The sequence below is a fragment of the Narcine bancroftii genome, chromosome 7 (genome assembly GCF_036971445.1).
Source record: "Narcine bancroftii isolate sNarBan1 chromosome 7, sNarBan1.hap1, whole genome shotgun sequence".
Taxonomy (NCBI): domain Eukaryota; kingdom Metazoa; phylum Chordata; class Chondrichthyes; order Torpediniformes; family Narcinidae; genus Narcine; species Narcine bancroftii.
The window spans coordinates 12834416-12852822 of record NC_091475.1 but is presented as its reverse complement, the minus strand read 5'-3'; the positions used below and the strand labels follow the sequence as shown (position 1 = coordinate 12852822).

The 18407-nt window shown below is 43.7% G+C and overlaps 1 protein-coding gene across 1 annotated transcript in view; it reads right to left on the bottom strand.

Annotated features, from left to right (window-relative positions):
- Positions 1 to 18407, bottom strand: part of LOC138739957 (cell adhesion molecule DSCAM) — a 454986-nt gene that overhangs the window by 167686 nt on the left and 268893 nt on the right. The window contains exons 9-11 of the mRNA XM_069892422.1: positions 17399 to 17677; positions 14637 to 14756; positions 12868 to 13041 (exon numbers count right to left, since the gene is read on the bottom strand). Of these exons, the coding sequence (XP_069748523.1) occupies positions 12868 to 13041; positions 14637 to 14756; positions 17399 to 17677 (573 nt within the window). The remainder of the gene's footprint in view (positions 1 to 12867; positions 13042 to 14636; positions 14757 to 17398; positions 17678 to 18407) is intronic.

The window sequence follows — 18407 nt, the reverse complement described above, 5'->3', positions numbered from 1 at the left end:
TTGAATAGTGAGGTGACATTTGTGATTTTCCAGTCCTCTGAGACCATACCAGAATCTATCAATTCCTGAAAGATCATTATCAATGCCTCCACAATCTCTCCTGTTACTTCTTCCAGAATTCGAGGGTGTAATCACTCAGGTCTGGGAAACATCTGCCCTTAGACCATACAGCTGTCTGAGCACTTCCTCCCTTGTAATAGTAGCTGCACTCACTTCCCTTCCCTGTGTTACCTGTCTGTCATCTTCCACAGTTCCCAGGGATTGGAAGGAATGTTACTTTGGTATAGAGTTCCTTATGTACAGAGAAATATTTTCCTGTACATATGGAACTCAGATGAGCAGCTATTTTCTCTCCCTCATTCTGCCTTTCCTCATGCTCTCTCTGGATCTCCACATCTACTCATGTTTCATCCGTTTGAATCTTTTTGCCGGTTGGTCTAATTGTATTCAATTATTCTGGCCTAGTCTTGGTGGGCTGAAGGGCCTGTTTCTATGCTGCATGATTATTTGCCACTAATATTGATAGAGCTCCCAAGCTTCAATTTTCTCTCCTTACCATTCTGCCTGCCTATCGGTACATTTTCCAACCATTTGCACCCTATTGCTATTTAAAGCAAAGAATTACTGTAATTGCAGCATTTACAATTTTAGGATGCCTCAAAGTGTGTTGGAGTTAATCCAATTCTTCCAAAGAGTGATCATCTTTGAAATGTAGCCTGTGGTGATGCGTAATTACACCACTAGGTCACCAGGGGTCACCCCGGTGACCTTGTCTATAAAGCAGTCCAGAGCTACAGTCTAGCCTTCCAGGTTCGTCTTGCAGAGAGACAAGACCTCTTGTAATTACACCACTAGGTCACCAGGGGTCATCCCGGTGACCTTGTCTATAAAGCAGTCCAGAGCTACAGTCTCGCCTTCCAGGTTCATCTTGCAGAGAGACAAGACCTCTTAGTGTACATATTAGTTTATTAAAGCGGTCTTATACTCGCACTGCTGGTGTGGTTATTGTCAGTACAGCATGTGCAGCATTAAATCTTCTGCATCAAGCTGAAAAACATTGAGAATATGAAATAAACTCTTCTGGTGATGTTGATTGAGGGATAAATATTGATCCAGATAGTAATAAGAACTCATTTTGCTCCCCTTCAAAATTGTTCACAGGATCGGAGATGGCAGGAAGAGTTGAAGTTAAAGATTTGACTGTCGGACCAAATTCCCCAACAATGTACTCCCAAGTAGTCTGAACTGTGGTCAAGGGGAGTCTGAATCTTTTGACTCTAAAATGTGAAGACCTGAGATCCATCCCAACGTCAATATAACCATCCAAGAACAGGTAGACTGCGTTGACATGGAGTTGAAAGGATCGCAGTCATTCTCAATGTCCCAGGGTCAGAATCACTGCTGCTAACCCTTGCCACAGTTTGCTCCTTGGTGCTGCAATGGGAAGGTCACACGGACTCCCAAATCAGGGGAGGAAGCTTCATTTATTCTTCAACCAACGTGAGCAGGATGGGCAGGAACAAAGATTTATTTCCAGTGCAGACTTACTTCCATCACCCTGCTACCATCAAGCAGAAAGTACCGAAGCAGGAAATCTGGTTCTTCCAGGTTCAAGGAGGAAGTATTTTTCCAACAGCTATCAGAATCAGAGTTCATGAACATGTCAAGAAATGTGTTGTTTTGCGGCAGCATTTCACTGCAAATATTTCCATAAACGACATTTCAAAATAAATATAATAGTGCGCAAAGTAGAGTCTGCGATTCATCGATCATTCAGGAATCTGATGGCTATGGGGAAGAAGCTGTCCTTGTGCCGCTGAATGCTCGTCTTCAGGCTCCTGTACCTTTTTCCCCCAATGATAGCAGAGTGAAGAGGGCATGGCCTGGGTGGTGGGGGCCCTTGAGGACAGAGGCTTCTTTCTTCAGACACCGCCTCATGTAGATGTCCTTAATGCAGTGAAGTCTGGAGCCCGCGATATTGCAGCGTGAGTTAACAACCCTCTGCAGTATTTTTCTAGTCCTGAGCGTAGCCATCTCCATGCCAGTGATGCAACCAGCGAGAATGCTCTGCCTCAGATCATTGAACTCCCTGTACGACCTAACCATTACATTATTCTCGGATCACCAAAGATCTGTTCTCATAAATGAAACAGCACTTTTTTTTGTACTATTGCAACTATAAATATTTATCCTATCCTTCTATATTTAATATCTTTTTTAACTCTCATGACAGATTGTGTTAATTTAATTTAAACTTATTACTTGTTTGTGTGTTTTTCATACCTGTGTATCTACAGCAAGGAGTTAACTGCATCTGTAGATTGAACTTAGAGGACTCACAGGTACAGGCCCTTTGCCCCACGTGTCTACTGAACTCTGCTGCTTGCACTTGATAATTATCCATCCATTCCCTTCATATTCATGTCTCTAACTGGACGCCTCTCAAAGATGACTATCTGCTCCTGGCACCTGTTCCAGCCCCTGCCCCTCTCAGTGTAAAAGATTCACTCCGCACATCTCCTTTCATCTTCTCCTCTCACTTCAAAGCATGCTCTCCAGTTTGTGACACTTTTACCCTGGAGAAAAGATTCTGAATATCCACCCGACCACGACCTGCCACGATTTTATAAACTTCTATTCAATCACTCCTCAGCCTCCTCAACTGCAGAGAAAACAACTGAAGTTTGTCCAACCTCTCCCCATAACTCACACCCTCTTAACCAGGCAACATCTTGGTAACCTTTTCTGTGCCCTTCCACATCCTTCCTGTAAGGATGTAACCAGAAATGCAATCGCATTCCAGGTGTAGCCCAACAAAAGTTTTATTTGGCTACAACATGACTTCCTTATTTTTGTCCTTCATGCCCTGCCCAATGAAGGCAAACAAACCATAGATCTTCTTTACCACCCAATCTACTTGTATCGCCATAATAATAAATTCTCTCAATGTGCGAGAACTCATGTCCTTGTGGAGTCAACTGCCAATTATGGTATACTATGTATATCCTTGGAAGGCCTCCATGACTACCTTGAACATAGATTATGCCTACTGCCCACATTATTCTTTACCAGCCTGTCCAGATCCCTCTGACCTCCATAGAGCATCTCCACACCCTCTTTCCTTGCCTGCAGTAACCATTTATCCTGACTGAAAGGCTTTGCATGAATTGGTTTCAGAGATTGTGTCTGCTGCATAGTGGCACAGTTGCAAGATCTTACTACAGCAGAGAACATCATACCAGATTTCAGATTTATTGTCAGAGTACATACATGACATCTTATAGAACCCTGAGATTCTTTTTCCTGTGGGTGAGGCAGAATTACCACTTATTGGCAGGGCAAATAAAAACTGACTCAACATGCACATGTATGCGAATAACAAAAAGTAAACAAATGAGAGAAAATGGAAATACCGCCAGTCAATGCCTTTTTAAAATCAACGCTGTTAGCGAGGGGCAGCACGGATGGTGTAGGAGCGATAAAGTTAAGCGTGGCGGTTAGCGAAATATTATTACAGTGCCAGTGATTGGGCCCGGGATTTGCATCCTTTGCCATCTGTAAGGAGTTTGTACATCTTCTCTGAGCATGGGTTTTCCCCAGAGTGGTGGGGGGGGGGGGGGGGGGTGGTGGTGGCTCCAGTTTCCTCCCACCTTTTTGAAACATACCACTTGTAGGTCAACTGGGTGAAATTGGGCGGCAGAGTTCATGGGATGAAATGGTCTGTTATCATGCTGTACGTCTAAATAAATTAGACATAGAAATGTTACAAGGTTGGGTCCGGGGAGCTTTCAATTCAAATTCATGATCTTTATATGACTTTCACTGACGCTGCAGGTTTAACACGAGAAAAGGTAGCAATGCAATTCCTGATTTCGTCACAAAACAAAAACTGTTTCTTCAAGATCTGGCCTTGACAGCAAAGATAAAGCTGCCAGGATTGAAGTTGGGTGACAGGATAATTTCATTTCTTTTAAAAACTGTTTTGATTGTATTAACTATCTTCACCAGGTAGATATAAAATTGAACTTGCAAATGCATTACTGAAACAGACATTATTGTCATAATGCAGCCTCCTTTTTATTAAGGGCAAGGAAATAAAAAGGAAAAAAAAAAGAAAAAAAGAGTTAAACTTGATTAGGGAGGAGGCACAGAAAGCAAATAAAAACTGCTAATTAGTTTCTGCGCTAATGGGATGAGCCATAATTACTTGAGCCTGCTCCACGTTTCGCTAATTATGCACAGAGCTGCGGAAAAAAATATCATACTCCCATTAACTAATTATAGGTCTTCGGCTGACACTAACTTCATTATGAGCTCCAGTGCTGTGCAGAGGAGTGCTGCACTGTTAGAGGTGGTGTTTGTGTGATGAGATATTATATAAGGGCCCACTCTCTGCACTCAAAAGATCACCTGGCACTGTTTCAATGAAGAGCAGAAATAATTTACCCTGGAATCCCAGAAAACATTTATTCCCAAATCATAATCATTAAAAAAATGATCAATTCATCATCTTCACTTGACTTTATGGCAGCTTTTGCACAATTTGAAGGATGTTCTACATGCACTACAACTATAATTAAGCTTCAAAAGTACTTGATTTGTTGAATAGCATTTTGGAATATCCTGAAGGCCTGGAAGGTACTGCTGAGATAAAATTCTAGCTCAGTGGTTCTTTTTCTTTCCACTCACAGACCACTTCAAGTAATCCCTAGGCCATAGGTGCTCTGTGATTAGCAAGGGGTTGTTTAAGGTGGAAAGATAAAGGTTGAAAACCACGGTTCTCATTGACTTGTTACGTGCACGGTTTCCTGACTCCAAAGGAAATGGGCCAATGACAATTTTTCTCAAGCAAAATATTTCAGTAATAATTGGGTCTAGAACAGTGGTTCTCAACCTTTTTTTTTCTCACTCACCTTAAGCAAACCCTTACTAATCACAGAGCAAGGATGGCATAGGGAATGCTTAGAGTGGGGTGAGAGTGGAAAACAAAAGTTTGAAAACCACTGGCAAAGGGGACCCATCAGGAATGGCATCTGTATCGGCATGCACAAGTTGGGCTGTAGGGCCTGTACTGTGCTATATGACGCTAAAGCTTCAGACAATGCTAGCTCAAAGATATCGAATATGAATGATTTGGATGATGGGAATTCCATTCAAGTGAAATGGAGGGCAAGGGATTTCGGCTGTTTGATTTCTATGTTATGGGAGCCAATGGGAAGAGGTATTTTTCCCCAGACAAATATACTTAAAGGACAGATTCAGTCCATTCAGTCACCGACTCTATCCCAGAGTTTTTCATTTCAGCTACCTCATTTAACTTTTCTTGCTCCCCCGACCTGTAATGCGAGCTTTATTGAGCAAATTCAAATTGCTCTTTTCACAGAAAAGTTCTCTTGAAGTTCTGATCCCCCTTGAGCGGGGGTTAAAGGCAAGCCCACTTTCTGGGTAGAGGCCTTTGGGTGAGGCTGGGCTATCTGGGAGGAGAGAGCAGTCCAAATGGGGGAGACACGCCAGAGGCCGGAACCTGAAGCGAAATGCAAACTGCTGGAGAAGCTCAGAGAGGGTCGAGGAACATCGGCGAGAGGAAAACAGTTGACGTTTCGAGCCGAAGCCCTTTATCTAAGATGAGGGACCACTACCTGGTCCCCACAGTGTAACTGTGGAAATATGCTGAGGAATTTAAATGTGGCTGCCTTTAGAAGGGTTCATAAAGCACAATGATTACAGACACTTGTGTGAAACCTTAACATGCTTAATGAGTATTGGGGGTGCCCCTCCTGGCTCTCATTTTCTCACACCCCTGAGTTCATGGTATGACTGGAGATATTTTTAAACATAAATCTCCATACAATGGTACACCCATCAGTGCTGTTATCACACAGAGAACTGATTTGTTATCGCATTCTAGGTCTAACGGTCCATATTATTATGGTAAGCCTTTGCTCGTGTTGCATGCTGCTGTGCCAGGCAGTGTGCGTGGCCTTTGCAGAGGACAAACAGCACCTGCTCCATGTGTGAACAGACCATGCAGTTGGACACTGGAGGTTCAAGAATAGAGTACCCAGAAGACCACAAAGGATATAGAGTAAAAGCCCTGGTATCTGGAATTCAAACAACCAGCAAAAAATAGAGGAAAATAAATTTTTAAAATTAAAATAAATAAGAATAAAATAACAAGTAAACAATACATAAGTTTAAAATTATACTACTTTGAAGTAACACATAAACCTTTGGTGAAGATGGGAGCAAATATTTAGCCAGTGGAGCGTCTTGGTCATGCTTTGCACATTGCAGGTTTTTGAATAAAGTTGTGTTTGAATAAAATGGCGTCACCCAGGGTGAAGATGGTTGACGCCACTCACCCCTGGGGTGGTGACTCTCTTGAAGTATCTCCTTATCCTACCTTAGTAAGAGTCAACCTGGTCACAGGCTTTATCTGTAAACTTGTGGGTGGGGAGGGAGAGATTAATTGTCTATAATGTTATTGTTCATCTTTCGGATGGCTCCGTAGAGGGGGAGGAACCTGCAGATGCAGCGACGGTTAAATGTTTTCAAAGAATGCGACTGAAAATAAGGTAAAATGCTTTAAGGTTTATATATTCAAGCAAGTAGAGTTTGTTCAGTGCAAGTAACATAACATAACATAACATAACAATTACAGCACGGAAACAGGCCATTAGGCCCTTCTAGTCCGCACCGAACCAAACACCCCTTTCTAGTCCCACCTCCCTGCACAATGCCCATAACCCTCCATCTTCTTCTCATCCATAGACCTGTCCAACCTTTTCTTAAATAATACAATTGACTCCGCCGCCACTATTTATCCCGGAAGATCATTCCACACGGCTACCACTCTCTGAGTAAAGAAGTTCCCCCTCATGTTACCTCTAAACCTCTGCCCCTTAATTCTTAACTCATGTCTTCTTGTTTTAATCTTTCCTCCTCTTAACGGAAATAGTCTATCCACATCCACTCTGTCTATCCCTTTCATAATCTTAAATACTTCTATCAAATCCCCTCTCAACCTTCTACGCTCCAAAGAATAAAGACCTAATCTGTCCAATCTCTCCCTATACTCTAGATGCTTAAACCCAGGTAACATTCTGGTCAACCTTCTCTGCACTCTCTCCACTCTGTTTATATCCTTCCTATAATTAGGCGACCAGAACTGCACACAGAACTCCAAATTAGGCCGCACCAACGTCTTATACAATCTCAACATCACCTCCCAACTCCTATATTCCATGCAATGATTGATAAAGGCCAACATACTAAAAGCCTTCTTCACCACCCTATTCACGTGAGTTTCTACCTTCAGGGAACGATGTACCGTTACTCCTAAATCTTTCTGCTCTTCTGTATTCATCAATGCTCTCCCATTTACCACGTATGTCCTATTCTGATTCTTCTTACCAAAATGAAGCACCTCACACTTATCAGCATTAAGTTCCATCTGCCATTTTTCAGCCCACTTTTCTAAGCAGCCCAAATCCCTCTGCAATCCTTGAAAACCTTCTTCATTATCCACTATTCCACCTATCTTAGTATCGTCTGCATATTTACTAATCCAATTCACCACCCCATCATCTAGATCATTAATGTATATAACGAACAACAATGGGCCCAATACAGATCCTTGAGGCACACCACTGGTCACCGGCCTCCAACCTGACAGACAATTATCCACTACCACTCTCTGGCTTCTCCCTTTCAGCCAATGTTCAATCCATTTGACTATCTTAAAATTTATACCTAAAGACTGCACCTTCCTAACTAACCTTCCATGTGGTACCTTATCGAAGGCCTTACTGAAGTCCATATAGACAACATCCACTGCGCTACCCTCATCCACATTCCTAGTCACCTCTTCAAAAAATTCAATCAGATTGGTCAAACATGACCTTCCTCCCACAAATCCATGTTGAGTGCTCCTGATCAGACCCTGTCTATCCAGATGTTTATAAGTACTATCTCTAAGAATTTTCTCCATTAATTTACCTACCACAGACGTCAAACTTACAGGCCGATAGTTGCCAGGCTTCCTCCTTGAACCCTTTTTAAATAATGGAACCACATGCGCAATGCGCCAATCCTCCGGCACTATCTCCATATCTAATGACATTTGGAAAATTACCGCCAGAGCCTCTGCTATTTCCTCCTTCACTTCTCTCAATGTCCTGGGGAAGATCCCGTCTGGTCCCGGAGACTTATCCACCTTTATATTCTTCAAAAGCCTTAAAACTACACCTTTTGTAATCTCTATATTCCCCATATTTACCCAATTTGCTTTTTTTATCTCACATCCCCCAATATCCTTCTCCTTAGTGAATACCGAAGAAAAGAAACTGTTCAATATCTCCCCCATTTCTCTAGGCTCCACACACAGTTTTCCGCTCTGATTTTCTAAGGGACCAATTACAGTTTAGTATTTTTGTCTTTTAAACTTTTTATTCTTAATGCAGGTCTATTAGTTCGTCATTGTAAGAGGAAGTCTCAAGCAACTGGAAAATATACTTATCTGGCATCTACCAATCTTTATGGGTGCCGGATACCAGGGGTTTTACTATATAACTTAATGTATCTTTAACTATAATTGAAATGTGTGAGATACCCCTCTTTCACTCTCATCCTAAATCAATGCCCTCCCAGTTTCAGACCTCCTGCCGCTCATGATCTTACATCCCATGATAAGGTCCAAGGAGAAACCTTCCCAGACAATCCAGTCTCTTCTTACAACTCAAGCCCTCCAAAAAAAGCGAATCTTTTTTGCTCCCTAAACTTTCCTCATTCTCATCAACTCCTCCGGCATCGTGGACGATTAACCAACAGGAGCCAGTGTGGTCATCGTGCTGTTGCAGCACTGACAGAGGTCAGCCGAGGTCAGGTTGGAAACAACCAACATGCTGGAGAAACTCAGGAGGTCAAACGGTGTAACTTCATATTGCAAATGTTTCAGGCTTGAGCCCTTCATCAAGGAATGAGGAAAATGTTGGCAGGTGCCTGAACAAAATGGTGAGGGGGGGGTGAGCAGGGAGAGGAGCTTAGGGAGGAGTTAATATGCGGGTAAGAGAGGGAGGGGGCTCACTGGCATTCAAGCTCTGTGAATGGAGCGGGAAGGGGATTGAGAGCTGGATGAAAGGAGAGGGAATGGAAAGCGAGGGCAAAAGGGGGGGTGAGGTAGCAGAAACCAGAGAAGTCGATGTCAATGCCCAGACGGAAAATCAGGTGTTGCTCCTTCAATTTACAAGGGCTCTCGGTCTGTATGTGAGGTCACGAACAAGCATGCCGGCGCGGGAGTGGGGTGCGGAATTGAAGTGGCTGGCTGCTGGGAGGTCCCTGCCGCTGATGCAGACAGAGCGAAGGCGTTCAGCAAAGCGAGCTCCCAGTCTGCGTCCAGCGTTGTGTGATTGCTTCAGTCGTGGTGTCTGCAGACTTTGGTGTTTTACTGAGGTCAGGATTAACCCCAAGATCGGTGCTGCGAGGCTGTGGCTATACTACCCGTGCTGGTGTGCTGACATTTCTCGCTCCCCACTCCTCTTCAGCTCATCCTCACAACACTCCAAATATCTTTCCTCCCTCTGTGAAGAATAAAACACCGGCTATTTCAGTATCACGAGTCTGCAACTAGGACTGCAGCCTTCCCTTTTACTCCCATTGTGTGTCTCCTACTACAAGCTGCAGACAAGTGTGAATGCTGTTGGATGTCTCTTCAAACAATCAGTCTCCTTTGATTTAAACGCCTGCACTTTAATCACCCATCATGTGCCATTACTCCGACAAGCAGCAGCAGTCACGAAGACACTGCTACAAATAAATTGTTGGAAGTCGTCCTTGTTTTTTTTCCACTTCGAGTCACTCAGTCACAGTTTCGGCAGACACCGCCACCAACCTTGTGGTTGCCTAGGTAGAGAAGGAGACAGAAAGCACAAGCGCTCTCCAGAGTGCACTGTAGACGGTAAACTGTGCGGGAGAAGGGAGGCAACGAATGAAAGGCCTTTCATCAGGTGGAAAGCTGGTTGGTGACAGGCCCTGCTGAGATGTATTACATCATTACATGAGGCTGTGCATAAACATAATAATACTGGCAGCTGGCTGATTTGATATGGCATAGTTGTCTCCAGGTAGTCATTGCCAAGATCAAAGCTCTTTCATGAACATTGAATCAATCATGTCTTCCATTTTACCCAAACCTCAACTCCCCAGCTATTGTTTCTGAGTCTACAGTTATATACTTGTGCAATCATCGATCCTGTGTCATAGTTGGCCCCTCTCTTTCCTTGGGCCAAAAATTGTTTTTTTTTTGTATGACCCATGTAAAAGTAGACCCCTCATCCCACTTATGGGCCTGACAGCCCACCATGCGAGTGCCCCAATAGCAGATCCTTGCCCCAGCTGCCTGCCCACTGGAGCTCCCAATGCCCACCAGAGCGCCTGACGGCCCAACAGCAGACCCTCGTCCTGGCTGATCACAGCCCCATCCTCACTCCCCGGAGCTCCCAATGCCCTGGCACCCCCCCCCCCCCACCCATCTGAGCTCCTGACCATGAATCCTCTCTCTGGCCATTCGCCCATCCAAAGCCCCAGCCCGACCACCCATCCGAGTGCCTGATGCCCTAACCATGGGCTCACTACCCGGTCCCAGCCACCAGAGCTCCTGACACCTTGAATGACGCAGGTACTTAATGAGGTCAAAAGTTTGACCCCCCTCCCCCCCACCAGCTTAAAAACTTTGCAAATGTATGTTATTTTTGGAGTTAAATGAGAAAGTCTGCAGATGCTGAGTGTGGTAATACATCACTGTACACTGTTACTTGGTTACTGGCACCGCGGATATGTTTGGATCATATGTATGGCTGCCGCCTTCCCTCGGTGACTCCATCCCCTAATAAAGACAGTAAGCCAAGTCCCTCCCTCAGTACAAGCCTGGGATCGGGCCAGAACAGGAACATGTTCCAAGTCTTATGGTATTAAAACCATAACTTTGTCATGAACTGCAGCGATAACAAATTTTGTGGTTGCTCATGCAGAACTGCAATGCTTGATGTCCCCAACCCCATTCCTCTACCTAGTTCAGTAAATCTTGGTTCCACAGCAAACATTGATTTAGCATTTTTGATCTAAGCCACAGGGACCCAGCATGAAGGAGCATCTCTCACGGGGAAGGCAAAGTGAGATATAACTACTCTGAGCCTGCAGGGTCTTGCATTAGTTTCAAATAGAAGCCTACTCACTGGGGAGGCTCCTGCTCTGCTTTGATAAGGGATGCTTCTCTTCATTATATTGTATGCAGGCAAAGCCTCTTTTAATAGCAGCAGTGCATTGGTAGTAAAACACTCCTTCAACCATTAACCAAATGCCATGGAATTAATTTGTCAGCTGTGCAGATTTCCATTTTAATATTATTGCACGTTTCGTATTTAGGTATGTTCCTTTACTGGGAAGATATCACCGGGTAAACTTCCATAGATCCATTCTAAAATCTCTTTGCTCTTTAAACAGAAATGCAAACTATTGCTTTTAGTATTAATGCCAAAACGGCTTTCACCCGAAAACTCACAGAACAGTATGAGCGTGCTTTAAATTCAAAAAGAAGTTTTAAAATGCAACCGGGTCAGATTTTGATGGGATTTCACTCTGTTTAGAATAGCTGCTATCATCAGGCTTGAAAGATGTACTCCCCAGAAGTGAAGAAGCAGGGCACGTGGAATCCCCACAGCTGAAATGAATTCTCCTGGCCCCTTAGCCCCTAAGGTTGTGACACCATTATCACTATTGGGCGCAGTGGGCTGCCCACGGTGACCAGGCCACATGCTGGGGAACGTAAGAAGCAGCCCATGGACCACCCAATGTGAGAAGAATCACTCATGTGCACACTAGGATGGAGCAGGCTGAAGGGGAAGGGGGAGGCATTATGGAGATATACAAAATCATGAGGGGCTTAGATAAAGTGAATGGTCACATTCTACCGCAGGGTAGGCAAATCCAAAACCAGAGGGGACCGACTTAAAGTGAGAGGGTACAGATTTAGGTGAAGGATAACTCTTGCACAGAGAAGGTCGTGGGGATATGGAATGAACTGCCAGAAGAAGCTATAGAGACATTACAATTATGTTTAAAAGATATTTAAACAGGTGGTCGATTTGGAAAGGTTTTGAAGAATAGTTTGGATGGACAACCTGATTGGCATGGACAGTATGCCCACTTAGAACAGAAATGTGTAGGAATTTCTGCAGCCAGAAGGTGGAAATCTGTGCAGTTTGTTGCCACATGTAGCAGTGTGTGCTGGGTCATTGGGTGTATTTAAGACAGAGATTGATAGGTTCTTGATTAGCCAAGGCATCAAAGGTTGGGGGGGGAGGGGTTGGTGGGTAAGGTCGGGCAGTGGGCTGAGTGGGAAAGTGGATCAGCTCATGCCTTATGCCTTATGGTCAAGTTCAGCAGAAGTGCCTGCTTCCTTGAGCAAAACTCAACAAAAAAAGCCTTCGTCATGTGCTGGCCTCAATTCAAATCATCACAGAATCTTTATGGGTTCCATAACCTGAGAATAAAATGGATTTTTTTTTTCTCACATGTCTTCATCATAATTTTGCTGGGGTACACAGGCCAAGCGATCGGATGAGGCTTCTTCCTGATAAACGTGAGGAGTGCATTTCATGGCCTGGTGGCAATGGGGAACTCACCATTTCCCAAATTCGAGGCCATCACTGTGCGGCTCAGAGATGCAAATGCTGACCGCTCCCGCCCCTTTTCAATAATGATCAAACAATATTGAAGATGGAGCAAAGTCACTCACTGTGACACTGTTTCCGCCCCAACACCATTTCATAACAAGACTTTAATCATAATTGGCATAAAATCATTGCTTACTTTTGACAGTGAGATACATGGACTTGCTGACATCAGCTCCCACATCGTTGCTGACCTGGCAGAGGTAGTACCCGCTATCTTCTTCCAGCACATGTTTAATTAAAAGAGACCCATTCGCCTGTAACTGAATGCGTCCATTCAGTGTGATTGGCTGGAACTGTGGCACACCCGCACCTGCATTGAAAGAGGCATCGAGGCAGCCATGAATGACTTTGAGTTTGCATCTGTCCTCTCTGAGCCTTGACGAGGCAAAAGATTCCATTTATTAAATTATACATTTATTTACAACTCAGCAGAAGCCGAATCGGGGAATTGAAACCCTTGCTGCCCAATTACACACAATTAACCTACCAATTCTGCATTTTTTTGGAATATGGGAGCAAACTGGAGCTCCCAAAGGAACCCCATGCATGACATGGAGATAATGTACAAAATTCTTATAGACAGCACTGGATTTGAACTCAGTATGTTGAGCTAGTGTTGCGCTAACCATTACAGTAATTATGCCACCCAGGAGGGTAGAGGAAATTATTTAAAAAACTTCCTAAAATTTTAAATTTTCATTTAAAAAAATTATATTAAATTTAGATATAAAGCACAGTAACAGGGCCTTTCAACCCATGAGCCCATGCTGCCCATTTACACCCAAATGACCTACAACTCCTGGTATGTTTTGAACTGTGGCAGGAAACCAGAGCACCTGGAGGAAATCCATGCAAACACAGAGACAACAAATAGATAGCATGGGATTCGAACCCCAATCCCGATCGCCAGCACAGTAACAGCGCTGGGCTAATCACTACACTTACCGTGCTGCCCTTTCTTAATGTTTCCTGGAATAACTTCTTTACTAACTCATGGCCAAAATGGAGAGATAAACAGGACTGCACTGAGAACCTCAGGTCCCTTTGTCTCAGCATTCAGAAGAGTAGCAAAATGGACACAGCAGTCCGCCTCTGCGGAAGAGTCGGTGGGTCTCACGTTGGCTGCGACAGCCACAGCTTTAGAGCAGGAGCAAGTCGTCCTCAATACTGAGGGACTGCTTTGTACAACGAAGTGGATCCTTCCTCACCCACTAATGCCCACTGGTGGAGAGAGGGGGTGAAAGGGATGGCTAAAGGGAGAAGAAAACTAGGTGAGGGTTGCGAGAGGAGAACAGCAGAGTTGTGGGTTGTCAGAAACTGGGCTGCAAGAGAAATATGGGATGTTGTTCTTCCAATTTGCATTTGGTCTCTCCATATCAGCTGAGAAAGCTGAAGGCAGGCAGGTTGGTATGGGAATTAAAATGCAACAGGAAAGTCAAGATGGCCATTGCAGACAGAGTGGTGTGGTCTATCAAATAGTCACCTGATCATCACTTGGTTCCTCCAATGTTGAGGGAAGCCACATTGTGAGCCCTGAATGCAGTAGACAAGGTTGGAAGAGGTACAGGTGAACTGCTGCCACACATGGAAAGATTGTTTCGGATGGTGGTGAGGAGGGAGGTGAAAGGGAAGGTGTTACACCTCCTGCTGTTGCAGGGGTAAGTGCCAGGAAGGGAAGGGATATGAAGGGATCCCAAGAGAGTGGTTCCCATGGAAAGCAGAAAGGCAGAGAAGATGTGACTGGTGGTTAGCTGGTCCTGGAGCTGGTAGAAATGATGTATTAGATATGGGGAGGACTGAGGAAACTCCATTGCACCCCAAACCCAGATGTTACTGCTTCAATCAAGAATATAGAAAGAATGGCAAACAGGTTGTGTCATACTGAAGCTGAGATGAAAGTGTTACCTTTGGAGTACTTCCACACGATGGTTGGAACTGGATAGCCCTCTGCCGAACAGTTTAGTGTGACAGATCTCCCATAAATACCACCCTGATCACTGGGCTGCACCACAAATCGAGGTGGAACTGAAAGAAATAAACTTCAATTAAACTGAAGTCCAACAGAATATGGAAATTCCATACTTGGGAAACTTGCAGTCATAATATGAAGTTGTTTTTCATAAGAAAGTCGGCCATCCGGCCCATCGAGCCTGCTGCGCCATTCAATAACATCATGGCTGATCTGATAATTGACTCAACTCCAGCTACCTGCCTTTTCCCCATATCCCTTAATTCCTTTTAACTGAACCTTAAATATGTTTAATGAAGTAGCCTCAAATGCTGCCCTGGGTAGAGAATTCCACATATTCACTACTCTCTGGGTAAAATAGTTGTTCCTCATCTCCGTCTTAAATCTACTCCCCTAAATTTTCAGGCTGTGTCCCCTATTTCTGGTCTCACCTACCAGTGAAAACAATTTTTCTGCCTCTATCTTTTTTAAACCTTTCATAATTTTATGTTTATATAAGATCTCCTCTCATTCTTCTAAATTTGAATGAGTATAATCCCAGACGATTTAGTCTCTCCTCGTAGGTCAATGACCTCATCTCCGGGATCACCCTGGTGAACCTCCTCTAGATTGCCTCCAAGGCCAGTATATCCTTCCTCAAGTGTGGAGACCAGAACTGCACGCAGTACTCCAAGTGCGGCCTCACCTGTACCTTGTACAGTTGCAGCGTGACCTCCCTGTTCTTGAATCGATTCCTCTAGCAATGAAAGCCAACGTTCCATTTGCCTTCTTAATAACTTGCACCTGCAACCCAACTTTTTGCGATTCATGCTCAAGCACTCCTCGGTCCTTCTGCCCGACAGCATGCTGCAGTTTCTCACCATTTAAATCTGCTCTTCTATTTCTCCTGCCAAATTGGATGACCTCGCATTCAAGTAGGGAGATGTACAGTATGTCTGACATATTGATCTGAGATCTTTGGGATAGTAAGAGGGCAACATCTAGATGTAATCTGTTTATATGTTTGGATTTTCAACAGGGTATTCAACATGATGCCATAGAAGAGGTCACTTTACAAGACATAGCACTGTATGTCATACATTAGCAGTGATAGAACCAAGGCTTGTTGTGAGAAGGAAACAGAGATAAGGTATCAGTTCAACTCTGGTGACCTTAACCAGTGGGATATCCACAGTTATCAGCTCTGCGACTAAAGCTGTTTACATTATGTGTTAATGACTTAAAGAAATAAATATAATTGTCTTTTTACAAAAAAGAAACTGAGGGGCAAAATGACAGGAGTAAATAATGTGGATGCTTACAGCTTTTTTCACAGGGTACAGGAAAACAACAGGAAGCTCAAGAAATTACCTATAACTAAAGAGATGTGAAAATATTGACTATTTATTGCACCCATCCTTCACTTCCCTTCCATTGACTGCAATGCAAGTGATCGTGCAAAGGTGAGGATATTTGGAATCAAAAATCTTATATGCAGTTAGTAAAAGATTGACTTTATCTTCTCTTTATATGAGAACATTATGGTTTAGATGGGATGTGATAGCAGTTCCAACATCCACTTGGCAATCCTGAGTTCTAGTGCTCAAAACCTCGTCAACATCCGTCCCACTTTGCACTTATTTTCCATGCTCTCCGGTCTAATCTTCATGGAGCGTGGAACTGGTCTTTTCATCCTTTTCCATCTCGACCAATATCCTAGTCAAGAATCCAAGATCAAATGCAATTTGACATGATGGTGAAAACGTGTAAATAGTGGTTTCCATTGAACTCTTGATGTTCTTTAGAGTTTAGTTTATTGAAATCTGTACCAAGAAACACTGAAGACTTAGATTTGTCTGGTATCCAGGCAAAATGGCTTTGGTTTCCATTTCTAATGTTGGCACAGACCTCATTAACATTATGAGCTCTAGATCCACGATCAATTATTATCCATTAAATCACCTCTATCACCTTCAGATCTGATTCCAGTCTTTGTTTCCACTTATCACCCTTCTCTATCCATCTCCAACTGCAACATGTATGACTCTTCTTCCAACACTTCTCTTGCCTCTCTCTCCCTATTTGTCTGGCACCTACCAAACAATTGTAATCACCTCCCCATCTGTCCGCCATCCTTCACCCCTCCCTGATTCACCAATCTCCTCCTGGCCTCTGTTCTAGCCCTCCCACCCTGACTTCATTTTACTGGCCATTTCCCCTCGGATGAAGGGTCTCAATTCAAAATTGTCAACCATTCATTTTCTCTCACTGATGTTGCTTGACCCACTGAGAAGATTGTTCTTTCCATCTGCAGTCTCTCGTATGGTGGGGGAGTTTAGGACAAGCTTCAGGATTGAAGGGGATTTGCTTAGAACGAAGAGGCATAGGAATTTCTTCAACCAGAGGGTGGTAAATCTATCAAATTTGTGCCCACAGGTGATTGCGGAGGCCTGGTCACTGGATGTATTTAAGACATCGATTGATAGGTTCTTAATTAGCCAGGGCTTCAAAGGTGATGGGGAGGTCTGGGCAGTGGAGTTGAGTGGGGAAAATGGATCAGCTCATGATTAACTGGTGGAGTAGACTTGATGGACTTAGTGTCGGTAATCTCACAAAACAGGCCTTTTGATATATTCTACAGTTGGGTTGATAACCACCCTTTTGTTGCCAATGCATGTTAGAAATTAGCACATATCAGTACCGTAGCAGCACACATTACCTCTGACAATCAGCTCACTCCGGTGTTCCGCTGCCGCTGCATCATTGCTAGCGATGCACGTGTAGTTCCCGTTGTGCATTAGAGAGAGGTTGGAGATCCTCAGGGAGCTGGTGAAGTCAATTTTGTCAATGGTAACCCCAAGGCTTGCAGGTATTGGACGGCCATCCTTCTGCCAAGTGATTCTGATGGGCAGGTCACCTGAGATGACCACACAAGGAACAAAGACACGCTGTCCAATGGAGAATCTTGGAAATTCGAAAGGCTGAATGTAAGGCGGGACTGACAAAAAGAAATTAGTGAATGAATTATCCAAGTTACCATGTCTGGCATTATAATTGTTTCTTTCCTGAACAAAATTACTTCTTATCATATTTAATATTGCTGAACCAATTATATGACAACAAAAAGTAGCAACTGCAAAGAAATAGGACCTTATTCTGAATCTCAAATTACATATCTAGTTGCATTCTGGATGCCAATCAACAGAAAACAGTGCGAGGAAGAGAGTCGACAAGATTTTGGTGCTGAGTTCATGGAGCAGGGCAGCTGTCTCTCTGTTTAATGGCTTTGGGAATATAAGGTGCTGGCAAGAACAGAAATATATCATAAAATATAAAGTAAAAAGCTTCAAAACATTCAATAATTGAAAAATGATGGATCTAATTTTCCTTTAGTGGTACAATCAGTCAAAACGAAGATAAATTGTCAAAAACGTCATCCCCACGTATAGTCTGTGTCTGGTCCTGTCACAGCATGGCTCCAAAGTTCATACAAGTCAGAGACCTTCAGAGGGGAAATGCAACATGATGGCACCTATAACTGGCAAATGGGGTGATCTACCAGGCACCTGAATCACAGAAGCAGATTGCAGTTTGGAGGCAATTCTCCTTATTGTGCGTACACCAGCTCTTTAAAGGTCAGTTCCTCTTTCCTTTCCTCTTAGCTCTAAGGAAAGGCATATTTTGGATTTCCCTGTAATAATTACTAGTGAATCTTCTTCCATAACTCT